This window comes from Ranitomeya variabilis, chromosome 3, assembly GCF_051348905.1.
Source record: "Ranitomeya variabilis isolate aRanVar5 chromosome 3, aRanVar5.hap1, whole genome shotgun sequence".
Taxonomy (NCBI): Eukaryota; Metazoa; Chordata; class Amphibia; order Anura; family Dendrobatidae; genus Ranitomeya; species Ranitomeya variabilis.
The window spans coordinates 445,911,993-445,937,840 of record NC_135234.1 but is presented as its reverse complement, the minus strand read 5'-3'; the positions used below and the strand labels follow the sequence as shown (position 1 = coordinate 445,937,840).

Genomic DNA, 25,848 nt, shown 5'->3' with positions numbered 1-25,848 from the left:
AACCTCCCTAGATGTGGACGGAAAAGAAAAATTGACAAGAGATTTCCACGCAAGATTGTGCGGATGTTGGATAAAGAACCTCGACTAACATCCAAACAAGTTCAAGCTGCCCTGCAGTCCGAGGGTACAACAGTGTCAACCCATACTATCCGTCGGCATCTGAATGAAAAGGGACTGTATGGTAGGAGAACCAGGAAGACCCCACTTCTTACCCCGAAACATAAAAAAGCCAGGCTGGAGTTTGCCAAAACTTACCTGAAAAAGCCTAAAACGTTTTGGAAGAATGTTCTCTGGTCAGATGAGACAAAAGTAGAGCTTTTTGGGCAAAGGCATCAACATAGAGTTTACAGGAGAAAAAAAGAGGCATTCAAAGAAAAGAACACGGTCCCTACAGTCAAACATGGTGGAGGTTCCCTGATGTTTTGGGGTTGCTTTACTGCCTCTGGCACTGGACTGCTTGACCCTGTGCATGGCATTATGAAGTCTGAAGACTACCAACAAATTTTGCAGCATAATGTAGGGCCCAGTGTGGGAAAGCTGGGTCTCCCTCAGAGGTCATGTCTTCCAGCAGGACAATGACCCAAAACACACTTCAAAAAGCACTAGAAAATGGTTTGAGAGAAAGCACTGGAGACTTCTAAGGTGGCCAGCAATGAGTCCAGACCTGAATCCCATAGAACACCTGTGGAGAGATCTAAAAATGGCAGTTTGGAGAAGGCACCCTTCAAATATCAGGGACCTGGAGCAGTTTGCCAAAGAAGAATGGTCTAAAATTCCAGCAGAGCATTGTAAGAAACTCATTGATGGTTACCGGAAGCGGTTAGTCGCAGTTATTTTGGCTAAAGGTTGTGCAACCAAGTATTAGGCTGAGGGTGCCAATACTTTTGTCTTGCCCATTTTTTGAGTTGTGTGTGAAATGATCAATGTTTTGCTTCATTCTCCTTTGTGGTTTTTCATTTAAGACAAATTAAATGAAGATAATACCAAAGAATTTGTGTTTGCAATCATTTTCAGGAAGAAACTGAGTATTATCTGACAGAATTACAGGGGTGTGAATACTTTTGGCCATGACTGTATGGTACGAAAGCTTAATGCTCTGGTTTGGTGGGGTATCAGATATATGCTACAGCATTTAGCTCACACTTCCTGTTGTGACCGTAAATTGTCTAGCACAAGTCATTAAACATATCCTACCAAAAACTTTCAGTAATTGACATGAAAAATTGTTTTCTAATTTTATCTTAATGCCTGGTGAGCAAGGAGCTACAAAGTTTTTCCACTGTTCTTAGATACTTACATTACAATACAAAGGTTTTAGGCAGTTTGGCGATCAAGTAAAAATGCTTAAAAAAAAATAGAAAAATTATAATTGTCACCTGAAATAAGTACACAGAGACTGGAAAGTGATCTGAGTGGATTCTGGTTGCTTCTCTTCAGTGATTCTTTTCTACACAAAAAAAGAAGAAAAAGTAAGTGCAATTCCCAGTTTATGTGATCATTTTATATTCAGTTATACCCATCAAAGACAAAAAATAAGGATTTTTGTGTACTCACCGTAAAATCGTTTTCTCCGAGACACTCATTGGGGGACACTGCTGCTGCTGCTGTCACTAGGAGGCTGACAATAAGTTGAGACAAAAAGTTAGCTCCTCCCCTGCAGTATACACCCTCATGCTGGCTTCCAGAGACCCAGTTCAGTGCAAAAGTAGTAGGAGATTAATAACAATATATTACATAACATTAGAGTATAACATGTCAGAAAAAGTCAAGAACCAAAACGGTAACGAGCCGTAAGGCTAACAGGGTGGGTGCTGTGTCCCCCAATGAGTGGCTCAGAGAAAAGGATTTTACGGTGAGTACACAAAAATCTCTATTTCTCCTGCACCACATTGGGGGACACAGGACCATGGGACGTCCCAAAGCAGTCCCTGGGTGGGAAACAATACAACCAAATAACTCCGTGTACCAACTGACTATAAATGCGCGACGGCCGCTTGCAGAAAACGTCTGCCAAGGGCCGCATCCGTAGAGGATTGAATTTGGACATTGTAGTGTCTTGTGAAAGTATGCAGGCTCGACCACGTTGCGGCCTTGCAAACCTGCTCCGCCGTTGCCAGGTGCCGGATGGCCCAGGAAGCACCCATCGACCGAGTGGAGTGTGCTTTAATCCCAGCCGGGATAGGACTGCCCCTGACCCGATAGGACTCTTGAATTGTAGAACGGATCCATCTGGCTATTGTGGCCTTAGACGCGGCTTAACCCTTTCTGTAACCCTCCGGGAGGACAAAGAGGGAGTCCGATCTGCGGAAGGGAGCAGTCCTAGAAATGTACCTCCTGAGGGCCCGTACCACGTCCAGGGTGTGCAGGGCTTCTTTGACCCTGTGTTTTGGCTGTGGGCAGAAGGAGGGAATAATGATATCTTCGTTAAGGTGAAAAGATGAAACCACCTTAGGGAGAAAATCTGGAGATGGGCGTAGGACTACTTTGTCCTGGTGAAAGGAAAGAAAAAGGTGCCCGGCAGGATAGTGCGGCCAACTCCGAGAACCATCTGATAGATGTTACCGCCACAAGGAAGGCGACCTTCCAGGAGAGGACAGATAGCGGGACATCCTGCAAAGGTTCGAACGGGGGTTCCTGAAGCACACCCAGAACCAAATTGAGATCCCAGGTCTCTAAAGGCATTCTGTAGGGTGGTACCACGTGGGAGACCCCTTGAATGAAGGTCCTGACTTGCCAGTTGGCAGCAATCTTACGTTGGAACAACACAGATAACGCGGAGATCTGACCCTTGAGGGAACTGAGCGCCAGGCCGGAATCCAGGCCGGACTGTAGAAAATCCAAAATGGTAGGGATTGAGAAAACAAGCGGAGGGCGACCTCGGAGCCTGCACCATGAGAAGGTTTTCCAGGTGCGGTGATAGATGCAAGCGGAAGACGCTTTACGAGCGCTTATCATGGTGGGAATGACCTGCTGGGAGAAACCAGCTTGAGTTAGAATCCAGGTTTCAACAGCCACGCCGTTAAACGTAGGGCCCCTGAGCTCTGGTGGTAGATCGGCCCTTGGCGAAGCAGGTCTGGACGGTCTGGTAACCGCCAGGGGACGTCGGATACGAGTTGAACGAGCTCCGCGTACCATGCGCGACGTGGCCAATCTGGAGCGACAAGAATCACCGGAACCCCCTCGGTCTTGATTTTTTGGATCACCTTCGGCAATAAAGGAAGCAGAGGAAACACGTACGGGAGTTGGAACTGATGCCACGGGAATATCAATGCATCCACCCCGATGGCCTGGGGATCCCGAGAACGTGCTATGAAGTTGGGAACTTTGGAGTTCATTCTGGACGCCATCAGATCAACGTCTGGAGTCCCCCAGCGAAGGCAAATCTGCTGGAAAACCTTCGGATGGAGTTCCCACTCCCCCGAGGCGAGACCCTGACGGCTGAGAAAATCCGCCGCCCAGTTCTCGACGCCTGGAATGTGCACTGCGGAAATGGTGGAGTGGTTGGCCTCGGCCCAACGGAGAATGTGGGAGACCTCCTGCAACGCCGGCCTGCTGCGGGTACCTCCCTGATGGTTTATGTACACCACTGCTGTGACGTTGTCCGATTGGATTCGAACTGGGTGACCCGCGAGCAGGAAGTGAAAGCGTCTCAGAGCAAGTCTGATCGCTCGAATCTCCAAAATGTTTATGGGAAGTCTCGACTCCCGAATTGTCCAAATCTCCTGGGCAGTGTGGTGGCGAAACACCGCTCCCCAACCGAGGAGACTGGCGTCGGTAGTTACCACCAGCCAGCGGATCGGGACAAAAGACCTTCCCTGGAGGAGAGATGATCCCAGAGTCCACCATGTGAGGGCTTGCCTGATCCGTGGGGACAGAGGACATGGCCGATCGAGGGATGAGGGACTCATGTCCCAATTGTCCAGCAGAGCCTGTTGTAAAGGGCAGAGATGGAGCTGAGCGAAGGGAACCGCTTCTATTGCAGCCACCATTTTCCCCAGGATCCTCATGGCAAACCGAATGGACCGCGGGTGCGGATGACAGAGCGTCCGAACTCCCTGCTGAAGCTCTTGGGCCTTGGACCGAGGTAGCAAGACCAGCCCCTTCGACGTGTCCAGGATCATGAATAGGAAGGAGATCCGTTGGGCAGGAATGGGGGAGGACTTGTCCAAGTTGATTAACCAGCCCAGGTGCGAAAGAGAATCCAAGGTAATGCAGACGCTTGCTTCGCAGGCCTGATAAGATGGACCCTTTATCATGAGGTCGTCCAAGTATGGCAAAACGACCACTCTTCGGGAGTGAAGAATGGCCATGACCGCCGCCATGACCTTTGTGAATACCCTGGGCGCAGTGGTGAGGCCGAAGTGTAAGGCCGTGAATTGAAAGTGGTCCTCTTGGATGGCGAAGCGGAGGAACTTTTGATGTGGCGGGAAGATTGGGATATGGAGATAAGCATCTTTGATGTCTACTGATGCTAGGACTAGGACTCCCCATTGAGGAGATGACTGACCGGAGTGACTCCATCCTGAAGTGCCGAACCTTTACATGCTTGTTTAGGAGCTTTAGGTCCAAAATAGGGCGCACCGTTCCGTCCTTTTTCGGAACGACGAAGAGGTTTGAGTAAAAACCTCTGGTGTTCTGGGACCGGAACAATGACCCCGTTTTGGCGGAGGGATTTGATGGCGCGATGAAGTGTGCGAGATTGAGCCCCCGAACTTGGAAGACGAGAGGGGAAAAACCTTGCTGGAGTAGAGGCGGAGAATTCTATTTTGTAACCAGAAGACACCAAATCTCTGACCCATTCGTCATGGACGACGGAAAGCTAGACTTGTTGAAAGAGAAGCAGATGTCCGCCTATTTTGGAGGTGTCAACTGGGAGAGTCCCCGAGTCATTGTGAAGGGAATCTGGCAGGCCTGGACCCTCTGTTTCTGGGTTGTCTAGGTTTTCCTCGCCAGGACTGATTCGGCCGGTATGAAGGCCGGGAGTCTCTGTCTGTGCGTGGAGATCGTTCTGACCTGGACGAGGCTGCGGAGTTGGACCAGAATAGGCTACTGCGAAAGGGCCGAAAGCGAAAATATTGTTGGCACTGAAAAGCAGTTTTTGGCCTGTGTTGTGGGAGGAACTTGCTCTTCCCACCTGTAGCGTCGGAAATAAGCTGGTCTAATTTTTCTCCAAAGAGACGTCCGCTCTGAAAAGGAAGGCAAATCAGAGACTTCTTTGAGGAGGAATCTGCGCGCCACTCTCCAAGCCAAATAGCTCTCCTTATGGTGATGGCGTTTGAAGCCGCAGTTGCCGCACAGTCCGCTGCGTCTAAAGACGCGTACATCACAATCTCCAGCCATGGCAATTTGTTTGGCAAGGTCTGCCGCCTCAGACGGGAGATCCTGTTCCTAAATGGATTTTGCCAGGGCATCTGCCCAGAAAACCATCGCTTTGGCAACCCAAGCCGCCGTGAAGGAAGGAGATAGGGAGGAACCTGAGGCCTCGTACACTGAGCAAGCTAGGGAATCTAGCTGGCGTTCTGTGGGATTTTTAATTGAAGCACCATCAGGTACGGATAAGAGCGTCTTGGTAGCCAAGCGCGATACCGGAGGATCTACTAGTGGAGATTCCGTCCAATCTTTAACAAGATCTGCGGAAAAGGGATACTTCGATTCCAGGGCCCTTTTGCCCGTAAAACGATTATCCGGTTGCTCCCTGTGTCGCCGGACTATATCCAGGAAATCTGGGTGAGGGGCGAACACCTTATGGGAACGCTTGGCTCTCGTAAAGGAGACTGAATGGTCCGGAGCAGAATTAGGGTCATCGTCCACTTTTAGCGCATGATTGACTGCCTCGATGAGGGAGTCAACAGTAGATCTAAACTCCGGAGCATCCGGATCTAAGGATGCGTCAGACTCATACTCAGTCTCATACTCATGCGTCATACTCCGTGAGCTACGAGCCCCTGGAGAGGGTGAGCGAGAAGTGGAGCTACCAGAGGCTGAATGGCGTGGTGAATGCTCAGGAGAGGTAGTGCGGATCCGTTTTTTGGATGACCGTGCCTCCTTGCGGTGAGAGCGGCCCCTGCTGGCCGACGCTTCCCCTGATATAGAGGGATCTCTTAACCCATGAAAAAGAGTGCCCCGCTCCCCAGAGGGGTCATGAAGGGATTCAATCGCTTTGGCCAACGAAGCCATGGATTGTGACAGACGCGGCCCACTGAGGAGGGCTAGATACACTGGGGTCGGTAGCGGCGGAGGGCTCCTGGGCACATTGGGCATCACAGGCAGGGCAGAGAGGGGAACTTTGAGGCCGAGGGTGAGGAGCCTGGCAGGTGGTACACGCAGTAAAAAAGGTGGTATGCACCTTAGTGGTCTTTTTACCCCTTGACTGCGACATGTTGTACCCCAAAGTGAGAAAAGAGGCTGCTGGTGGAAGGCTGAGGGGTAACGCTGCAGGGAAGCGCTAAGCATCGTCTCCTTACCCAGGTCCTGTGCCCCTCGAACGGATATAGAAGGAAAACAACCTCCGGAGCTGCTAGATGTTGTGGGAAAAGCCGGCCGGCGCTGCTGTGCAGAGGAAGATGGCCGCCGAGAGTTCGTGGGGTAGTCTCGCAAGGAGCGAGAAGCGCCAGGACCGGGGGCGGAGCCGCACGAATGACGCGAGTGTGGGCGGAGCCTATTGAGATGCGGCCTGTACTAGGCCGAAGCCGGGGACTAAATTTTCTGCTTCGGCCGGCGCGCACCGCCGGGAAAGGACACCGCGGAGCCCATATCGCCATGGTGCCCTCCCTAAAACGCGACCCCTACATGCACTTACCCCTAAGGGGGGGGGGGGGGCTGAGAAACTCGGATCTCCTCTGTACCAGCTCCAAGGTAGATAGGACGGTGCAGTGTTAGGGGAGCCTCCATCCACCATCCCCATGAAAGGGGGGTGGAGAGGAACCGTCCGCCTCCTTCCATCATCCGCTTTTTCAGTGGTGATGCGGTGGGGGCTGCACGGACGCCACAGTGGAAAACGTGCCTCTGTACAGTCGAGGGTGAGACCTGGTGGGCAGGGCAGATGTCCAGCAAAAAAGGCCTGGCTGCAGAAGAGGATACTGGAGGTGACACCAGTGCTCGTCTGAAAGCAGGGGGGAGAACGGTGCCCTTGAAGGGGCCCATCGCCCCAAACGTCAGCTCAGGCAGTGGCATCCCACATCGCAGGAGAGGATACGGAGAGGTAAACCTCCCGTGCTCGCCTGTTGTTGATACGGAGAGATCGGAGCCTTGAAAGGTTCCGTAGCCCCTTCGTTCGGTAAAAAAGGTTAAATCCAGTGTGCCTCCTACGGACACTAAGCTTGAACTGGGTCTCTGGAAGCCAGCATAAGGGTGTATATTGCAGGGGAGGAGCTAACTCTTTGTCTCAACTTAGTGTCAGCCTCCTAGTGACAGCAGCATAACACCCATGGTCCTGTGTCCCCCAATGTGGCGAAGGAGAAAAGAAAATATTTAAATAAATTAAGTTATATTCTTTATACTGATATAATGTACACTTCCTACTTGCATATTCTTACCATTAATGAAAACAACTGATCTCGTCTTGCCAGACGGTCAGGGAAAAAAACTGCAGCTCCATTTAGCAAAGTGTTTGTAATTTCTTGTATGAGTGCTTGGGAAGGCAAAGAGGAAATGTCCATGTTGTTCATAGCTGGAATGAGAGAGAACCGTGTGATTAACCAAACTGTGACATTAATAGACAGGAAAAGCAATCAATTCCTAATGGGTCCTTATTCTTGTGCTGAACATGCATACAGGGGACATAAGTCTACAGCCCTATTAAAGTGACACTTTATCATGAAAAAAAAAAACTATCAAGAAGAATAATTTCATAACTATTTCAGGCACTTCATCGGGGACATAGGAAACCATGGGTGTATGATTGACCATGCACACTAGGCAGGTAAGCAGCAATTACTGTTTTACCTTGTTAAAATAAAAACCCATATACTCGCCTCCCATGCCGGCACTCACATGAGGTTATGTCACACGAGCCTAGTGCCCAATCAGCACCGTCTTCACTATCCTCGCCTTCAGTCGTATTGATCAACAACAGGAAGTCAGGGCTGAGGCTGCTCTTAGACTTAAGGTACTGTCACACTCAGCGACGCTGCAGCGATATAGACAACGAGCCGATCGCTGCAGAGTCGCTGTTTAGGTCGTTGGGGAGCTGTCACACAGACAGCTCTCTCCAGCAACCAACGATCAGGGGAACGACTTCGGCATCGTTGAAACTGTCTTCAACGATGCCGAAGTCCCCCTGCAGCACCCGGGTAACCAGGGTAAACATCGGGTTACTAAGTGCAGGGCCGCGCTTAGTAACCCGATATTTAGGAAGTTCTCGGCAGCAGCGCATAACCCTGTGGACGCCGGGGGATGTGACAGACATCAGAAGGTTGAGTATGTACTGGTTTTTTTTTTACTTTTACAATGGTAACCAGGGTAAATATCGGGTTACTAAGCGCGACCCTGCACTTAGTAACCCGATGTTTACCCTGGTTACAAGTGAACACATCGCTGGATCGGCGTCACACACGCCGATCCAGCGATGACAGCGGGTGATCAAGCGACGAAATAAAGTTCTGGACTTCTAGCTCCGACCAGCGATATCACAGCGGGATCCAGATCGCTGCTGCGTGTCAAACACAAGATCGCTATCCAGGATGCTGCAACGTCACAGATCGTCGTCGTTCTCGCTGCAAAGTCGCTTAGTGTGAAGGTACCTTTACTCTTGAGGTTCGAATTGTCTGAAGGCAGGGAAATCGATGCCAGCGCTGTTTCGGCACTGGGCTCACATAACAACCTCAAGTGAGTTGTGGGAATGCGAATGCAGACACCGCTGACACAGCTCAAGGGGAGAGTATAGGTGTTCTTATTTTAAAGTGGCAATACATGAGGAATGAAAAGGGGTTGTCCAAGCAGGTGACGACCCCTTTACAAAAAAACAAAACAGGAGACTCCTCCTCAACAGGCTAGTGGCACCAAGCTATTCAGTTTAGCTTGGTGTCTTGTAGGATGCAGACACAGGTGCTTATATTTTTCATCCTTTATTAATCTTCTACTCGTTTCTCCCTTAGGCAAGGGAAACATAATGAAATGGCCTCTCTATAATCCAGACAAAAGACTAAGAACAGTTGTAAAGGGCTGCAGAACATGTTGGCTCTATAGAAATAAACATTATTATTATTATTATTACCACAACACTTCCACCTGAATGCAAGAAAGTTTTCTGACGCAGTCAACATTCGTGCACTGGCTTTGTCTGCTACCTGCCTGCACCCCCATAACGTGGAGTGAAGAGGATCTTGGGTCCAGTTTCAAGCCTCTTCAGGACAGTATAGCCCCTACTCTAACTCCTTCTGCATTGCGATAGCCCCTTGACCCACATTCCCCTGTGTCGTGGCTCCCGTGACATGCTTCAACCATCTGAAAGTGGGGCCTGTTTTTCTCAAGTTGTCCCTGCCTTCCACAGATTCTACCACTTCTTTGCGGTCCTATCAGCACTATCCATGGCCTCCATGCTATCTTCCCAGGACCTGGCACTCCAATTTAGTATCCAGCTTCTGTTTCAACCAAGTCAACAATTAATGTGTTAATTGGGAAAACCCATGAACAGAATAGTAAGAAATATGAGAAAATGGAACTTACCTTTACACAAGTGAGCATATAATTCCTGAGCATACTGCACTTGGTTAGAGTTAGGGGTGGACGTTTCCACAGTGAGGGTACCAGAACAGCTCTGAAGTAGCTGCAACAGAATAGTCTGCGCAGAAATATACTCTTCTCTGGGGCTGTGGGGAGAAACAACCTGAAAATTAATATATCTTTATCCATCATCAGAAAAGCTTAAATGGCAACAAAATAATCACTCCTTACAGATTCTATTAGTTTTTCATTACAAGTCATGGAAAAGAAACATTCCTATTGGGTGAAGAGCTATTCTCCTATGTAAGAATAGTGCAACATATCATTAGAATGACATACTGATCATACTGCATAGTGGTGATCCCACATATCTACTGTGCAGGGAACCGCAAAACTGCTCACTTCACAGGGGAAAGCAACAAAAAATCTGCTGCTTAAAGGGAAAGTGCCAGCAGAAAAAAAAAATTGCTATTAACCAGCAGATATGGGGTTAATCTGCAGCTTAACGACATTATTAACCAGCCCGCTGCCAGCACGTAGCCTATCACTGCGGGGAGAAAATGAACTTTATTCCCCCCAACAATATTCTGGTTTTAGTAACAGGGGCGACGCCAGTTCAGTCACTGCTCTGAGCATACAGACCGGCGGCTGTAACCGCGCCCCCAGCCCTGACTGACAGCCGGCCCTAATGCTGAGCCAGTGTCAGTCACTGCTCTTAGTATACAGAGCGGCGGCTGTACCTGCACCCCCGGCCCTGACTGACAGCCGGCAATAATGCTCAGCCAGTGTCAGTCACTGCTCTTAGTATACAGAGCGGCGGCTGTAATCACGCCCTCGGCAGTGTCTGACACTGGCTCTGGATTTGGGCCAGCTGTCAGTCAGGGCCTGGGGTGCAGGACAGCCGTCGCTCTATATACTCAGAGAAGCGACTGAACCAGTGCTGCCACCACCTCATGAACTGAAACTTATATTTATATACTTACTTCGCCATTTCCATGGTTTGTTAACCAAAGTATACTGCTTCACGGTATGTTCATGCGGTGGGTGGTACCCTTTAGCCCCTTGTGTGTGTTTTTTGTACTACCACATAGTGCTTCACTGTCCCCATCGTTTCCACTGTACCGGTTTCCATGTATTGGGTTTTATTATGTAATTAATAAAAGTGATATTTTATGGGATTTATTGACTGCGTTTTTGTGGTGATTAGGAACTGAAACTGGTACGCTCAGAATTAGCTTGAGGATCCACGGGTGAACAATACAGTAGTGCTAGACTAGCAACTCCATGAAGGACGGTCCTGACCTGGGGGTGAGAGGCCAAACTTTGTTGAAACAGGATTGAGAGTGCAGAGACCAGGCCTTTGAGGGTACCAAGAGACAAACCAGACTCTAGTCATGAGTGCAAAAAAAGCAAGTATACATGGAAGAGGAAAAAGACATGGGAGCGGTGTGTCTATCTTCACACCAGTGAAAAAAAAGCTTTTCAGGAGCGATGACAAATTTCTAAAAATGAGAGTTTTCTCACCCTGATCAAAGCCTGAATGACCTGGGGAGAGAAGCATGCTTTCCTCAGGACTGCAGCTTCAATGATCATGCCATTAAATTGATAGGAGCCAGAGCTACAGGCACTTAGGTGCTGACTTTTGGCATCTTATTGGTGATTGTGTGGTCATACAACGATACTACGGGCAAGTGATTAACATGCTGTCACAAATCATTAGAGCCCCAGTAGATTGTACACCAAAACCGTGTATTGGGAGTTGTAGAAGTCGAAGTGTGGCCCCATTATGAAAAAAAAATTTATTCGTGAGACTATGTTTCTTGCCAGGAAGGCAATAGCACCGAGATGGATGAAGGTGGATGGGCCTCCCACAATAACACAGTGGAAGAGACTAGTTAATGATATAATACAATATGAGAACATCGCATATAAGAATAGAGGGTGTCCTCAAAAATGTCTTCAAATTTTGGGATAGTGTTGCGATTCACTTCTAATGCAATTATAAGTCAGCACATTATCCTCACTTTTACCTTATATAGTGTTATTTTCCACATTTTGCTACCTCACATCCTGGAATTTCACTTTTTTTTGAGGGTTTGCATCATTTCATGTAAAGAACATGCTTACAAATGAGAACATTTTTATTTATTTTTTTTATTGTGAAGCAAACAAATAGAGGACAAAACTGAAAACATCAATATGCATATCTATTCACCCACCTAAAGTCAGTACTTAGTTGAGCCTCCTTTGAGGCAATCACAGCTGAAAATCTCTTTGGATAAGTCTCTGAGATTTCCACATCTTGCCACTGGGAATTTTGCCCATTCTTAAGGGCAAAACTGCCGCAGCTCATTCAAGTTAGGTGGCTTCCTCTGGTGAACAGCAATCTTCAAGTCTGACCACAGATTCTCAATTGGATTAAGCTATGGGCTTTGTCTAGGCTGCTCCAAAACATGTAAACATTTCCCCTTAAACTACTCGAGTGTTGCTTTAGCAGTATGCTTTGGATAATATGTCTTGTTGGAAGGTGACCCTCAGTCCCAGCCTCAAATCACAGCCTGAAACAGGTTTTGCTCAAGAACATGTCTGTATTTCACACCATCCAGCTTTCCTTCGACTAAGATCGTTTTCCCTGTCTCTACTGCTGAAAAACAATCCAACAGTATGATGCTGCTACGAACATGTTTCACTATGGGGATGGTGTTCTTGGGGGTGACCAGCAGTGTTGGTTTGGCGAAATACGTAAGCTACTTACTGGTAGTGGTGTTTTTTCAGGAGCCCATGACAGCACAACGAGAGGGGATCCGCCCTTCAGGGACAGGAAACCTCAGACATAAAAGGGTGGCACCTCACTCCCCCGTCAGTTGGTTTACAGAGTACGAAAGGACCTTCTAGGTTAGTAGCACATAAACAATTTTAAAACATGGTACAATTCACCCAGTGAATAAACTTAGGAATTAACTAAAGGAAGTGTCGACCCCAATAAGCAAAGAAGGTAGGGAATATAAGGGTGCTGTCATGGGCTCCTGAAAAAACACCGCTACCAGTAAGTAGCTTACGTATTTATTCAGTCGCCATGACAGCACGAGAGACTTTCAGAGAAGTGAAAAGTGACTAGGGAGGGACCACTGCCTCCAGCACCCTTCTCCCAAACGTGAGGTCGGAGGAGCCACCTAGATCTAATCTATAGTGTCTAAGAAAAGTAGATGGAGAAGACCATGTGGCCGCCTTACAAATGTCTTCAATCGACACCTCTGCTCTCTCCACCCAGGATGTGGCTACCGCACGAGTGGAGTGAGCCTTTATACCTTCTGGAATTTCCACGCCACCTGCGGTATAAGTGAGAGATATCGCCTCCCTAATCCATCTGGCTAGTGTATTTTTTGATACTCTAAGCCCTCTCCTAACTCCCTGGTAGGATATAAATAGGGAGTTATCTTTTTTCCAGGTGTCTGTAACTGAAATATATTTGAGAAGACACCTTCTTACATCCAAACAATTGAATCTATGCTCCTTATCATTAGAGGGATTAGAACAAAACGAAGGTAGGACCACCTCTTGTGATCTATGAAATTTTGAAGCAACTTTTGGAAGATAAAGGGGGTCAGGTTTCATAACAACTATCTTCCTTAAACTGCATATATGGAGGTTGCCTAGACAATGCTTGAAGATCACTAACCCTTCTTGCGGACGTGAGGGCAACTAAGAGGGCCGTTTTAACCGACAGGATTTTTATCAGGACAGTCTCAATAGGCTCGAACGGGGCTTGTGTTAGAGCTGAAAGCACAAGATTTAGATCCCATGGAACTATCTTCTGTTTAATAACCGGTCTGGATCTGGTAACCGCCTTGAAGAACCTAGATATCCAGTGATTGCTGGCTAAGTTAGAATTGTATAGCGCCCCCAGAGCTGACACCAGAACTCTGAGGGTGCTGGTGGCTAAGCCCATCTCTAGGCCCCTTTGTAAAAATTCTAAAATTTGAGTGATACAAGGTTTTTGATCAATCTGCGCTCCTGAACTCGATAGGAACTTTCTCCAAACCCTGACATAGATGTTTGTCGTGGAGGTTTTCCTACTCTTAACAAGTGTATTTATAAGATTTTGAGAAAATCCTTTCCCCTTTAGTAATGACCTCTCAAACTCCACGCGGTTAGGTGTAAGTTGGCTGCTCGTGGATGCAGGATTGGACCCTGGGAGAGGAGGTCTGGTATTTCTGGGAGGATCCATGGCTGGGAAATGGACGTGTTCCTCAGCCATGGGAACCACGACCTTCTGGGCCAGAACGGGGCTATTAGGATCACTCGGGCCCTGTCTTCCCGTATTTTCCTCAGAACTATAGAAATCAGGTTTAGAGGGGGAAAGGCATAGGCGAGACTGAAGTTCCAGGAGATTAGGAGAGCGTCGACTGCATATGGGTTGTCCCTTGGATTTAGGGAACAGAATTGATGTAGTTTTCTGTTTCCTCGACTGGCAAAGAGATCTATTTCTGGACATCCCCATAAATGTACGATCTGATTGAAGACAGCCGGTTTTAGAGACCAGTCCCCTTGTTTGAGTTCATTGCGGCTTAAATAATCGGCCATGGTATTGAGTTTTCCCTTTATATGAAGAGCCGTAAGGGAAAGTAGGTGATTCTCGGCCATCTGAAAAATACGATTCGCAACGTCCATTAACGACCCAGACCGCGTACCTCCTTGATGGTTAATATAGGCAACGGTCACCTGGTTGTCAGAGAATAGTCTGACATGTCTACCTTGTAGGGGTATAAGGAACCCATTTAACGCGCGTTCTACCGCTAACCATTCCTTTAGATTGGAGGATGAGTTTCTTTCAGACTGGGACCACAGACCCTGGATCCAATTACTCTCCCAGTGTGCCCCCCAACCCATGGGGCTAGCATCAGTTGTTATTACTCGTGTTATCTGATTTGTCCAGGGTACCCCTCTACGAAGATTCAGTATGTGCATCCACCAAATTAGTGAATTAGTGGTCTCAACAGATAGTGAAAATTTACTATCGAGATTAGCCCCCAGCCGACGAAAATTATGTAGAACATCCCACTGCAGAGATCTGGAATGAAACTGTGCCCAGAGCACCGCCGGAATACAAGAAGTAAGAGAACCCAAAAGTGACATCGCTCCTCTTAAGGAGACTACGGGATTATTAATCGCTCTGGTGGCCAGCTGATGAATACTGTTCACTTTTGAGTCCGGCAGGCGACATTCCTGCTGACCCGAGTCTATGATAAGACCTAAAAACTCCTGTGATTTTAAGGGCTGCAGACGAGACTTCTTGAGATTAATAACCCATCCTAAGTTATGTAATGCTGCTATCACCTTCCCCAACTGGTCTTTACAATGTGACTCTGAACGTCCCACAATCAATAAATCATCTTGGTAGGGAATTATTAGTATGTTTTGTTCGTGAAGGTGTGCCATAACCTCTACCATGATCTTAGTGAAAACATGGGGTGCAACTGCAACACCAAAGGGGAGTGCCTGATATTGAAAGTGCTCTACTGTGCCGGCAAGTGAAACTGCCACCCTGAGAAAACGCTGATTTACATGTATTGGGACATGATAATAAGCGTCTTTCAGATCTAAGACAACCATGAAGCAATTGTGAAAGAGAAGTTTTTTTGCCGTTTTCACAGATTCCATTTTAAAGGATGGGATCAGCAAGAATTCATTCAGGCCTTTTAGACTGATGATGGTACGATATGACCCATCAGGTTTTTTTTATCAGGAATAAAGGGGAATAAAAACCCCCTTACCTCGCTCTTCCGTGGGTACGGTACTGTAATCAGAACCCTTTTTTGTTGGAGATCCTGGACTTCTGACTCCAGTGCCAATTGTTCTGCAGGAGAAGAACGGATGGGAGTTAATTTAAATTTGTCCTGAGGGATATGATGGAACTGGAATTTTAAACCCTCTTTGATGATACTGAGAATCCACGGACTATTGGTGATCTTCAACCAGGCCGGGTAGAAGGCTAAAAGCCAACCGCCCACCTGGACCGCCAGTCATTGAGGTTTTTTTTAGAGTCCCGAGAGGAGTTAAACATATATCCTCTACCTCTTCTTCTGTTGGAGTTATATCTGGTCGATTCTCTATTTGAATCTCTGTCAGATCTTCGGCGATAAGACCATCCTCTGTTGTAATCCCGCCTATAAAATGATTTTCTCAAAAGAGGGTATCGCTTTTTACTGTCACCCGCCTTTTCTAGTAGTTCATCTAGCACCGGTCCAAACAAATGAACCCCTTCACAGGGGATGCCACATAGTTTTGATCTGACCTGTAAGTCTCCTGGCCAACATTTTATCCAAAGTGCTCTACGGGCTGCATTAGATAAGGCTGAGGATCTTGCGACAAGCCTAACAGAATCCGCTTACGCATCCGAAAGGAAGGCTGCTGCATCCTGAATTATGGACATAGAAGATAGGATCTCATTTCTAGGAACCTTATCCTTGAGTTGGTCTTCCAGGTGGCCCAGCCACACCATCAATGACCGGGCTGTGCAAGTGGCCGCAATTGCCAGCCTCAGGGATCCCGCTGACGTTTCCCAAGCGCCTTTAAGGAACACATCGGCTTTCCTATCAAGTGGGTCCTTTAGGTTTTCTAAATCCTCAAATGGGAGAGAAGTTTTTTTGCACGCTTTGGCCACTGCTGCATCCAATTTCGGGACCTTGTCCCAAGAGGATGAAAACTTCTTTTCTTCGACCTTCTTCTCAAGGCCTGCCTGAAGAGGTTCCACTGTCAGGGACAGGAAACCAACTGACGGGGGAGTGAGGTGCCGCCCTTTTATGTCTGAGGTTTCCTGTCCCTGAAGGGCGGATCCCCTCTCGTTGTGCTGTCATGGCGACTGAATAAAGACAGTGTTTACCTTGGTGGCCAAAAAGCTCAATTTTGGTCTCCTCTGACCACAGCACCTTTCTTAACATATTTGGAGAGTCTCCCACATGTCTTTTGGCAAATTCAAAACGAGGTTTACAATTTAGTGTGTGTAAGCAAAGGCTTTTTTATGCCCAATCTTCCATAAAGGCCATCTCTACGGCTTACTGGGTCGTATGGACAGATACTCTAGTCTCAGTTTGGGAACTCTGCAGCTCCTTCAGGGATACCCTTGGTCTCTGTGCTGCCTCTCTAATTAATTCCCTCCTTGCCCGGGCTGAGAGTTTTGATGGGCATCCCTCTCAAGGCAGGTTTGTTGTTGTACCATGCTCTTTCCATTTGATAATTGATTTGATAGTGCTTAAGGGTATCATCAGATATTGGGGGGTTTTTTTGTTGTTTTTTTTATAACTTAACTGACAAATTAAATTAGGAGTGTAAATTCGCTTTGAGTTAATATATGTCTTGATCACTGCTCTACTAGCATAATTCTGCAGTTTCAGATGTGTGTAATGCATTATATTTATGTGTGCCTTAAAGGGAACCTGTCAGCAGTTTTTGCCGTAAGATGCGGCCACTGCCTTCCAGGCCTTATCTACAACATTCTATAATGCTGTAGATAAGCCCCCGGTCCAACCTGCAAGTGAAGAAAAATTAGTTATATTATACTCACCCAGGGGGGGGCGGTCCGGTTCGATGGGTGTCGCAGGTCCGGCGCCTCCCATCTTCTTGCGATGCCGCCCTCCTGCTTCTTCATCGCTCCCCGGCATTTGAACTCCTGCGTAGGCGTACTTATTTGCTCTGTTGAGGGCAGAGCAAAGTAATGCAGTGCGCAGGCGCTGGGAAAGGTCAGAGAAGCCCGGCGCCTGCTCACTGCAGTACTTTACTCTGCCCTCAACAGGGTAAAAAAGTACACCTGCGCTGACGCACCGATGCCAGGGAGCGATAAAGAAGCAGGAGGGTGGCATTGCAAAAAGATGGGAGGCGCTGGACCCGGACCTGCAACATTAATTGGACAGGACCCCACCCCCACCCCCCGGGTGAGTATAATAAAACTTATTTTTCTTCACTTGCAGGTCAGATCGGGGGCTTATCTACAGCATTATAGAATGCTGTAGATAAGCCCTGAAAGGCAGTGGCCGCATCTTATAGCGGCAAAATCTGCTGACAGGTTCCCTTTAATGTACTGTAATTACTGTTTGTAATTGTAGACTACATAATTAATATTCCTGTTTACGATGTGATACAATTATGATTTTTTTTCTTTTACTTTATGATTGTAACGTTTACTTGAAGACTACTTCAATAAAACGAGTTTAAAAAAAAAACAAAAAAAACTGCTGCTTCATTCTATAGAATAGTGGGTCCTGGCAACTGAACTCCTATGATTAGGGTCTTTGGATTATGGCTTAGCTAGAAAACCAATACATGAAGGTGACTTACTACAGACCAAACGTATAGAGCCATTCACCATGGTCATGAATCCTTCAACAACCAATAGGAGCGTGGATGTCATTCTTGTTAAGGTTTGGGTCGTATTCTGGTTGCAATACTTGGACACAAGAGTAATTACACATTATTTCAGGCTTTGATGGAAAACAAATAAATTAAGAGTTTACCTGTCCTGTAATTTCTTATAAAACTTCCAGAGAAGCTCCAGGTCTAGTCCTGATAAATCCAGAAGGGATTTGTGCCGTGATCGATTGTCCTTTTCCTGGAAAGAAAAATGTAACCACCAATGACTATACAAAAACATTTGCTCAGCATTCAAAGCCAGAATATAAAAAGCAGGCGGATGTCCCAAAACAATTAAATTAATATATTTGTACAACTACTGGTAATCGTTTTAATTCTATTGTGTCCATGCTCCAACTCAGGTCATGGATTAAATAGTTAATTGTGGCAGAGGAAGCCGTTTGTTACACAACTATCAAGCCCATTTCAGACACTTCCACAAAATGAAGAATAAACGGAAGCCCTGTGCTAACAGACCCATGGCAGGAGGACAGACATCAAGGCAAGTGACCACTGCAAAACAAGGCAGCCCCTTTGCATCACTGTTGAGAATGATGCTTGATTTTCTTAAGTGAAAATCTCAGTATTAAAACACTGAACAAGGTATATACTTTTCTCTTGCTCATTTAGTGTATGTTTTGTGCTATAAGGCACACTTTGCACCAAGAAAAAAAGTTACAAAAAAAAAAATATTATGTGCACCTTAGACCTGTACTATTGCTCTATTAAAGGAAGCCTGTCACCATGGAAAAACAGTACAATCCGCAGGTAGAATGTTATAAAGCAGGGGCAGCAGAGCACATTGATATGTAGCTTTCTGAAAAAAAAACATTCAGTATAACCTGTAGTTTTAATCATTTAAATCTCTGCTCTTTCTGGGATTTTTGGCCTAGTGGCGATCTTATCAGTGACTGACAGGTGCCTCAATATGCACATATGTAGAGATAGCTGCCAGTCACTAATCAGGCTGCCTAGTGGACTGAAAAGCACACAAAGAGCAGAAGGATTAAAAAACGGGTTATACTTGAACATTTTCTCACAAAACTATATGCTCTGCTCCCCCTGCTCTGTAAACATTCTGTCTACAGATTGGACTGCATTTTCATGGTGACCAGTTCCCTTTAATAAAAAGACCATGGGCCCTAAGACCTATAATCTCCCATGAATTCTGTATTTTCATTTTAAAATCTATTGAAATACCCGATAATACATAGAATGCCACAAGGCAGTCAATTAGTTCTTAAATTTCAACTCTGCCATGACAAAAAAAGCACACTAAGGGTACTGTCACACAGTGCAATTTTGATCGCTACGACGGTACGATTCGTGACGTTCTAGCGATATCGTTACGATATCGCAGTGTCTGACACGCAGCAGCGATCAGGGACCCTGCTGAGAATCGTACGTCGTAGCAGATCGTTTGGAACTTTCTTTCGTCGCTTGATCACCCGCTGACATCGCTGGATCGTTGTGTGTGACACCGATCCAGCGATGTGTTCGCTTGTAACCAGGGTAAACATCGGGTAACTAAGCGCAGGGCCGCGCTTAGTAACCCGATGTTTACCCTGGTTACCAGCGTAAACGTAAAAAAAACAAACAGTACATACTCACATTCCGGTGTCTGTCCTCCGGCGTCTCAGCTTCTCTGCACTGTGAGCGCCTGCCGGCCGGAAAGCGAGCACAGCGGTGACGCGGTGACGTCACCGCTGTGCTTTCCGGCTATGGTGCTTACACAGTGCAGAGAAGCAGAACGCCGGGGGACAGACACCGGAATGTAAGTATGTAGTGTTTGTTTTTTTTACGTTTACGCTGGTAACCAGGGTAAACATCGGGTTACTAAGCGCGGCCCTGCGCTTAGTAACCCGATGTTTACCCTAGTTACCCGGGGACTTCGGCATCGCTCCAGCGCCGTGATTGCAACGTGTGACCGCAGTCTACGACACTGGAGCGATAATCATACGACGCTGCGACGTCACGGATCGTGCCGTCGTAGCGATCAAAATTGCACTGTGTGACAGTACCCTAACTTGTTATGAGGGTGACAATTTTTGCTAGTTAGTTCTTCAAGAATTAAAGCTAATATACCTGATCAGGATTTAAAATGAAAACACTAAAAATTAAAGGAAATGTGTCACCTATTTAAACCAGGTGTGCGGAATTAATTTTCCCGAGGGGCCACATGAGAGACTGTTGTGGAGAGCCAAACCAACAGGCTGAAATTAATTTTACTCAATATTAATATATTATAATTATTATATTATTGATAATTAGATTAATATTAATTGTATCACTTAATATGGAGTAGAACTAAGTATGCTGACATCCTCCTATATACTGTTTGAACCCGAGTACAGGCCCTTATATACTGTAAGAGCCCTCATACAGCCTCCCTATAAACAGAATGAGTCCTACATAGCCTCCCCCTATACAGCATGAGCCACAGAGCCTCCCTAAATACACAATGAGCCCCACACAGCCTTCCCCTATACAGCATGAGCATCACACGGCCTCCCAATATGATGCATGAGGCCCCCATAGCCTCCCTATTTAGTGCAGGAGGCCCCCATAGCCTCCCCAAGTGCAGCATGACACCCCAGAGCCTCTCCATGTGCAGCATGACACCCCCATAGCCTCCCCATGTGCAGCCTGACACCCCCATAGCCTCCCCATGTGCAGCATGAAACCCCCATAGCCTCCCCATGTGCAGCATGACACCCCCATAGCCTCCCCATGTGCAGCATGACACCCCCATAGCCTACCCATGTGCAGCATGACACCCCCATAGCCTCCCTATGTGCAGCATGTCACCCCCATAGCCTCCCCATATGCAGCATGACCCCACCATAGCCTCCCCAAAAATCCCATACACATGAAAAAAAAAAAAAAAAAAATTACCACCACATACTTACCTCGGCCCCATTCCGCAGCGCTCTGCTTCTGCTCCCTTCTCCGCTGTGCTGACTCTCCGCGGTAAACAGCTGACGTGATGAAATTACGTAATTGCATCAGCAGTTTCACACGCTGATTGGTGGAGACAATGGCCGGAGGCCCCTCCTCTACCAATGAAGTCAGTGCAGATGGAGACGACACAGCAGAGAAAGCGAGCAGACACTGTACGGCCCATAGGCCTCTGTTTTAAAGCCCCTCGACTGTCTCGGTCTGGATGTGGCCCGCACTTTGCCCAGGACTGAAACTATTAATATGGGCATACAGGTTACAGAATGCTGAAAACAGTCCTACCTGAGTGTCTCATATCAAATGTGTTGTTGTTGGGAAATCATCTTTTATCACTTTATATAAATAACCTCTTCGAGGCTATGGAGAGAATGGTGCCTGGATGATTACTCTGCCTCCAAAGCTTATTAAACATGAAGGGGAGTTTCCAGTGTGATGTGTAATGGCCGCTCTTTGCTCTCCTGTTACCTGACACACCTGCAGGTTCCTCTCAGCTTCAGTTCCATCTCAGAGGCACACAGGGTTACAATATTGTTGCAATACAGCAGAGCAGAGAGAGAGAAGCAAAAAATGTGTTTGGAAGAAGACAAATTGCATTTCTCCTGTTCTGTGTTAGTTATATGTCTCACTGGTAACTCCCCTTCATGTAAAACAAGCTCTGGAGGCTGAGTTATCTTCCAGGCAGCATCCTCTCCAAAGTCTGGAAGAGGTAATTTGTATAAAGTGATAGATTATTTCTCAGCAACAGGGCATCAGATATGAGGCATACAGGAATCACTCCTCAGCAGTCTATAACCTGTATGCCCATATTAACAGTGTAGATAAGTCAAATATGGTGACAGATTCCCTTTAAAGGGAACCAGTCACCCCACCCCCCCCCAGGCGTTTTTAACTAAAAGTCATCTTGTGCAGCACTAATGCTGCATTCCGTCAAGGCGGCTCTTTTAGTTGGGGTCCCTGCCAATATTCGCTTTTATAATTTGCCCCTCATACCTGTAGTCTGTCCGGGGGGCATGTCTTTTCTCCCAGGACACAAACACCTCCCAGCCATCCCTCAGCCCCTCCGTGCGCCGCCTCCTCTGCAGTCATTAACGTCATTAAAGTTCCTATCATGTGATGGGGGTCAAAGGGCAGCGCAAACTGCGCATGCCCGAAAAAAAAATTACAGCGCAAGCGCCGGGGATGCTAATAACCGCAGAGGCGGAGGCGCTCGGAGGGGTTAAGGGATGGATGACTAACCTTGCACAGCTTGGCTGTCTGTTGGATTCCTTGGGGGCAAGTATTATTCAATGCTTCCCCTTTCAAGGATAGGGTTCCAGTGAGTGATTCCCCACTGTCTTGCTTAATCACCGTGGTGGCAAGTATTATTCAATTCTTCTCTCTATACTCGATCCCCCTAATTTTGCCACAAAAAACTGGGAAAACTTAATGACAATGACTCGAGTATAAGCCTAGGGTGGAAAATGCAGCAGCTACCGGTAAATGTCAAAAGTAAAAATAGATACCAATAAAGTAAAATTAATTGAGACATCAGTAGGTTAAGTGTTTTTGAATATCCATATTGAATCAGGAGCCCCATTTAATGCTCCATAAAGTTTATGATGGCCCCATAAGATGCTCCATATTAAAATATGCCCCATATAATCCTGCATAAAAGTTAAAAATGGCCCCATAAGATGCTCCATAGACACATCTGCCCAATATAATGCTGCACAAATGTTGATTATGGCCCCATAAGATGCTCCATACAGACACTTGCCCCATATAATGCTCCACAAATGTTGATTATGGCCCTATAAGATGCCCCATAAAGATATTTGCGCAATATAGTGCTGCACAAACGTTGATTATGGCTCCAAACAGACACTTGCCCCATTTGGTGTTGCTGCGATAAAAAAATAAAAAATCACATACTCACCTCTCCGTCGCTCAGGCCACCGGCACTTTCAATATTCACCTGACTTCGTTCCAGCACCGCTCCATCGTCAGCGTCTTCTGCACTGACGTTCAGGCAGAGGGCGAGCACTAACCACGTGACCTGAGCGTCACTGCAGAAGACGCTGAAGACCTCCGATAGGGGTGGAGCCACATTTATTACTGTAATGAGCGGTACCATGTGACCGGGGAAGCAGGGACCAGCAGGGAGCGCGCCAGGAGCAGGTGAGTATAATTAGACAGCCCCCGCTCCCCTGCCGACCCCTGGGTATGACTCGAGTATAAGCCGAGAGGGGGACATTCAACCCAAAAAAATGGGCTGAAAATCTCGGCTAATACTCGAGTATATATACGGTAATTCAAAATTTTGTTTAACCCTCATCCCACAATAGCTGCACTATCGAAAGTGCACAAGGTCCAGCCTGTTCCAGAGAAACCGTTTGTCTCGAGTAATAATTCCTTGACCGAGGGAATAAGGAAATATGTCGATAAACTTTGACCCCCTTTGTCCAGGAATTCCACTCATTTTTTTGCGACACCAAAAGATATGGTGCTTAAATTACCGTACATGATATCACTGTCTCTGAAACAACGATTCTCACTAGTCTCGATGTAGAGGCCCTATACTCTAATAATGATCATGAGTTAGGTGTCACAGCACAGCAAAATATTTATCCACGAAAGCCAAACAATTTAGTCTACACAGTATGTTTGCTATTACACTTTTGAAGTTTGTTTTAGAGCACAATTAGTTTACTTTCGATGGCACTTTCTATCATCAAGTTAGAGGCACAGCCATGGGCACATCATGCTCACCCACTTATGCTAATTTATTTTTGGGGTGGTGGGAAGATGGAAGTCTTCAGCAAAAACTTTTTTTTTTTTTTTTTTTTTTACTTTATACTAGACATTTAATTTTGACATTTTGATGTACATATCCTTTGGGATTGTGACGCAACTTTGTCCACCGATTTCATAACACTCCTTAACCCCTTAACGACCTTTGACGCATACGCTGCGTCATGAAAGTCGGTGCCTTCACGACCTGTGACGCAGCGTATGCGTCATGGAGGGATCGCGCTCCTGCAGATCGGGTGATAGGGTTAACTCCAATTTCACCCGATCTCCAGGAACAGGGGGAGTGGTGCTTCAGCCCAGGGGGGGTGGCTTCACCCCCTCGTGGCTACGATCGCTCTGATTGGCTGTTGAAAGTGAAACTGCCAATCAGAGCGATTTGTAATATTTCACCCCAAAAAACGGTGAAATATTACAATCCAGCCATGGCCGATGCTGCAATATCATCGGCCATGGCTGGAAAACCTAATCTGCCCCCACCCCACCCCACCGATCGCCCCCCCAGTGCTCCGGTGCGCGGTCCGCCCCCCTAATTCGTTCTGTCCGCTCCTCCGTTCTCCTGTCCGCTCCCCCCGTGCTCCGGTGCCCCCTCCCTGTGCTCCGGTCCCCCCCCCTGTGCTCCGGTCCCCCCCCCGTGATCCGATCACCCCCCCTTCATACTTACCGGGCCTCCCGATGTCCGTCCGGCTTCTCCATGGGCGCCGCCATCTTCCAATATGGCGGGCGCATGCGCACTGCGCCCGCAGAGTCTGCCGGCTGGCAGATTCATTTCAGAAGTATTTTGATCACTGCGATATAGCCTATCACAGTGATCAAAATAAAAAAAAGTAAATGACCCCCCTTTATCACCCCCATAGGGACAATAATAAAAATAAATAAAATATATATTTTTTTTTTCTGCTAGGGTTAGGGTTAGAACTAGGGTTAGAATTAGGGTTAGAATTAGGGGTAGGGTTAGGGTTAGGGCATGTGCACACAGTGCGGATTTGGCTGCGAATCCGCAGTGGATTGCCGCGGATCCGCAGCGGATCCGCAGCGGATTGGCCGCTGCGAATTCGTAGCAGTTTTCCATCAGGTTTACAGTACCATGTACACCTATGGAAAACCAAATCTGCTGTGCCCATGGTGCGGAAAATACCGTGCGGAAACGCTGTGTATTTTCCGCAGCATGTCAATTTTGTGCGGATTCCGCAGCGTTTTACACCTGTTCCTCAATAGGAATCCGCAGGTGAAATCCGCACAAAAAAACACTGGAAATCCGCAGGTAAAACGCAGTGACTTTTACCTGCGGATTTTTCAAAAATGGTGCGGAAAAATCTCACACGAATCCGCAAAGTGGGCACATAGCCTTAGGGTTAGGGTTGGAATTAGAGTTAGGGTACCGTCTCACAGTGGCACTTTGATCGCTACGACGGTACGATCTGTGACGTTCCAGGGATATCCATACGATATCGCTGTGTCTGACACGCAGCAGCGATCAGGGACCCTGCTGAGAATCGTACGTCGTAGCAGATCGTTTGGAACTTTCTTTCGTCGCTGGATCTCCCGCTGTCATCGCTGGATCGTTGTGTGTGACAGCTATCCAGCGATGCGTTCACTTGTAACCAGGGTAAACATCGGGTTACTAAGCGCAGGGCCGCGCTTAGTAACTCGATGTTTACCGTGGTTACCAGCGTAAAAGTAAAAAAAAAAAAAACGTACATACTCACATTTCGGTGTCCTTCAGGTCCCTTGCCGTCTGCTTCCCGCTCTGACTGTCTGCCGGCCGGAAAGTGAGAGCAGAGCGCAGCGGTGACGTCACCGCTGTGCTGTGCTCTCACTGTACGGCGGCGCTCAGTCAGAGCGGGAAGCAGACGGCAAGGGACCTGAAGGACACCAAAATGTGAGTATGTACGTTTTTATTTTTTACTTTTACGCTGGTAACCACGGTAAACATCGGGTTACTAAGCGCGGCCCTGCGCTTAGTAACCCGATGTTTACCCTGGTTACCCGGGACCTTGGCATCGTTGGTCGCTGGAGAGCGGTCTGTGTGAC

General features: G+C 47.2%; 1 protein-coding gene across 1 annotated transcript in view; it reads right to left on the bottom strand.

Moving 5' to 3' along the window:
- The window catches only part of ZZEF1 (zinc finger ZZ-type and EF-hand domain containing 1), a 289,900-nt gene that overhangs the window by 161,001 nt on the left and 103,051 nt on the right, over positions 1-25,848 (bottom strand). Inside the window, exons 14-17 of the mRNA XM_077296491.1 lie at positions 18,174-18,268; positions 9,667-9,809; positions 7,536-7,669; positions 1,377-1,447 (exon numbers count right to left, since the gene is read on the bottom strand). Of these exons, the coding sequence (XP_077152606.1) occupies positions 1,377-1,447; positions 7,536-7,669; positions 9,667-9,809; positions 18,174-18,268 (443 nt within the window). The remainder of the gene's footprint in view (positions 1-1,376; positions 1,448-7,535; positions 7,670-9,666; positions 9,810-18,173; positions 18,269-25,848) is intronic.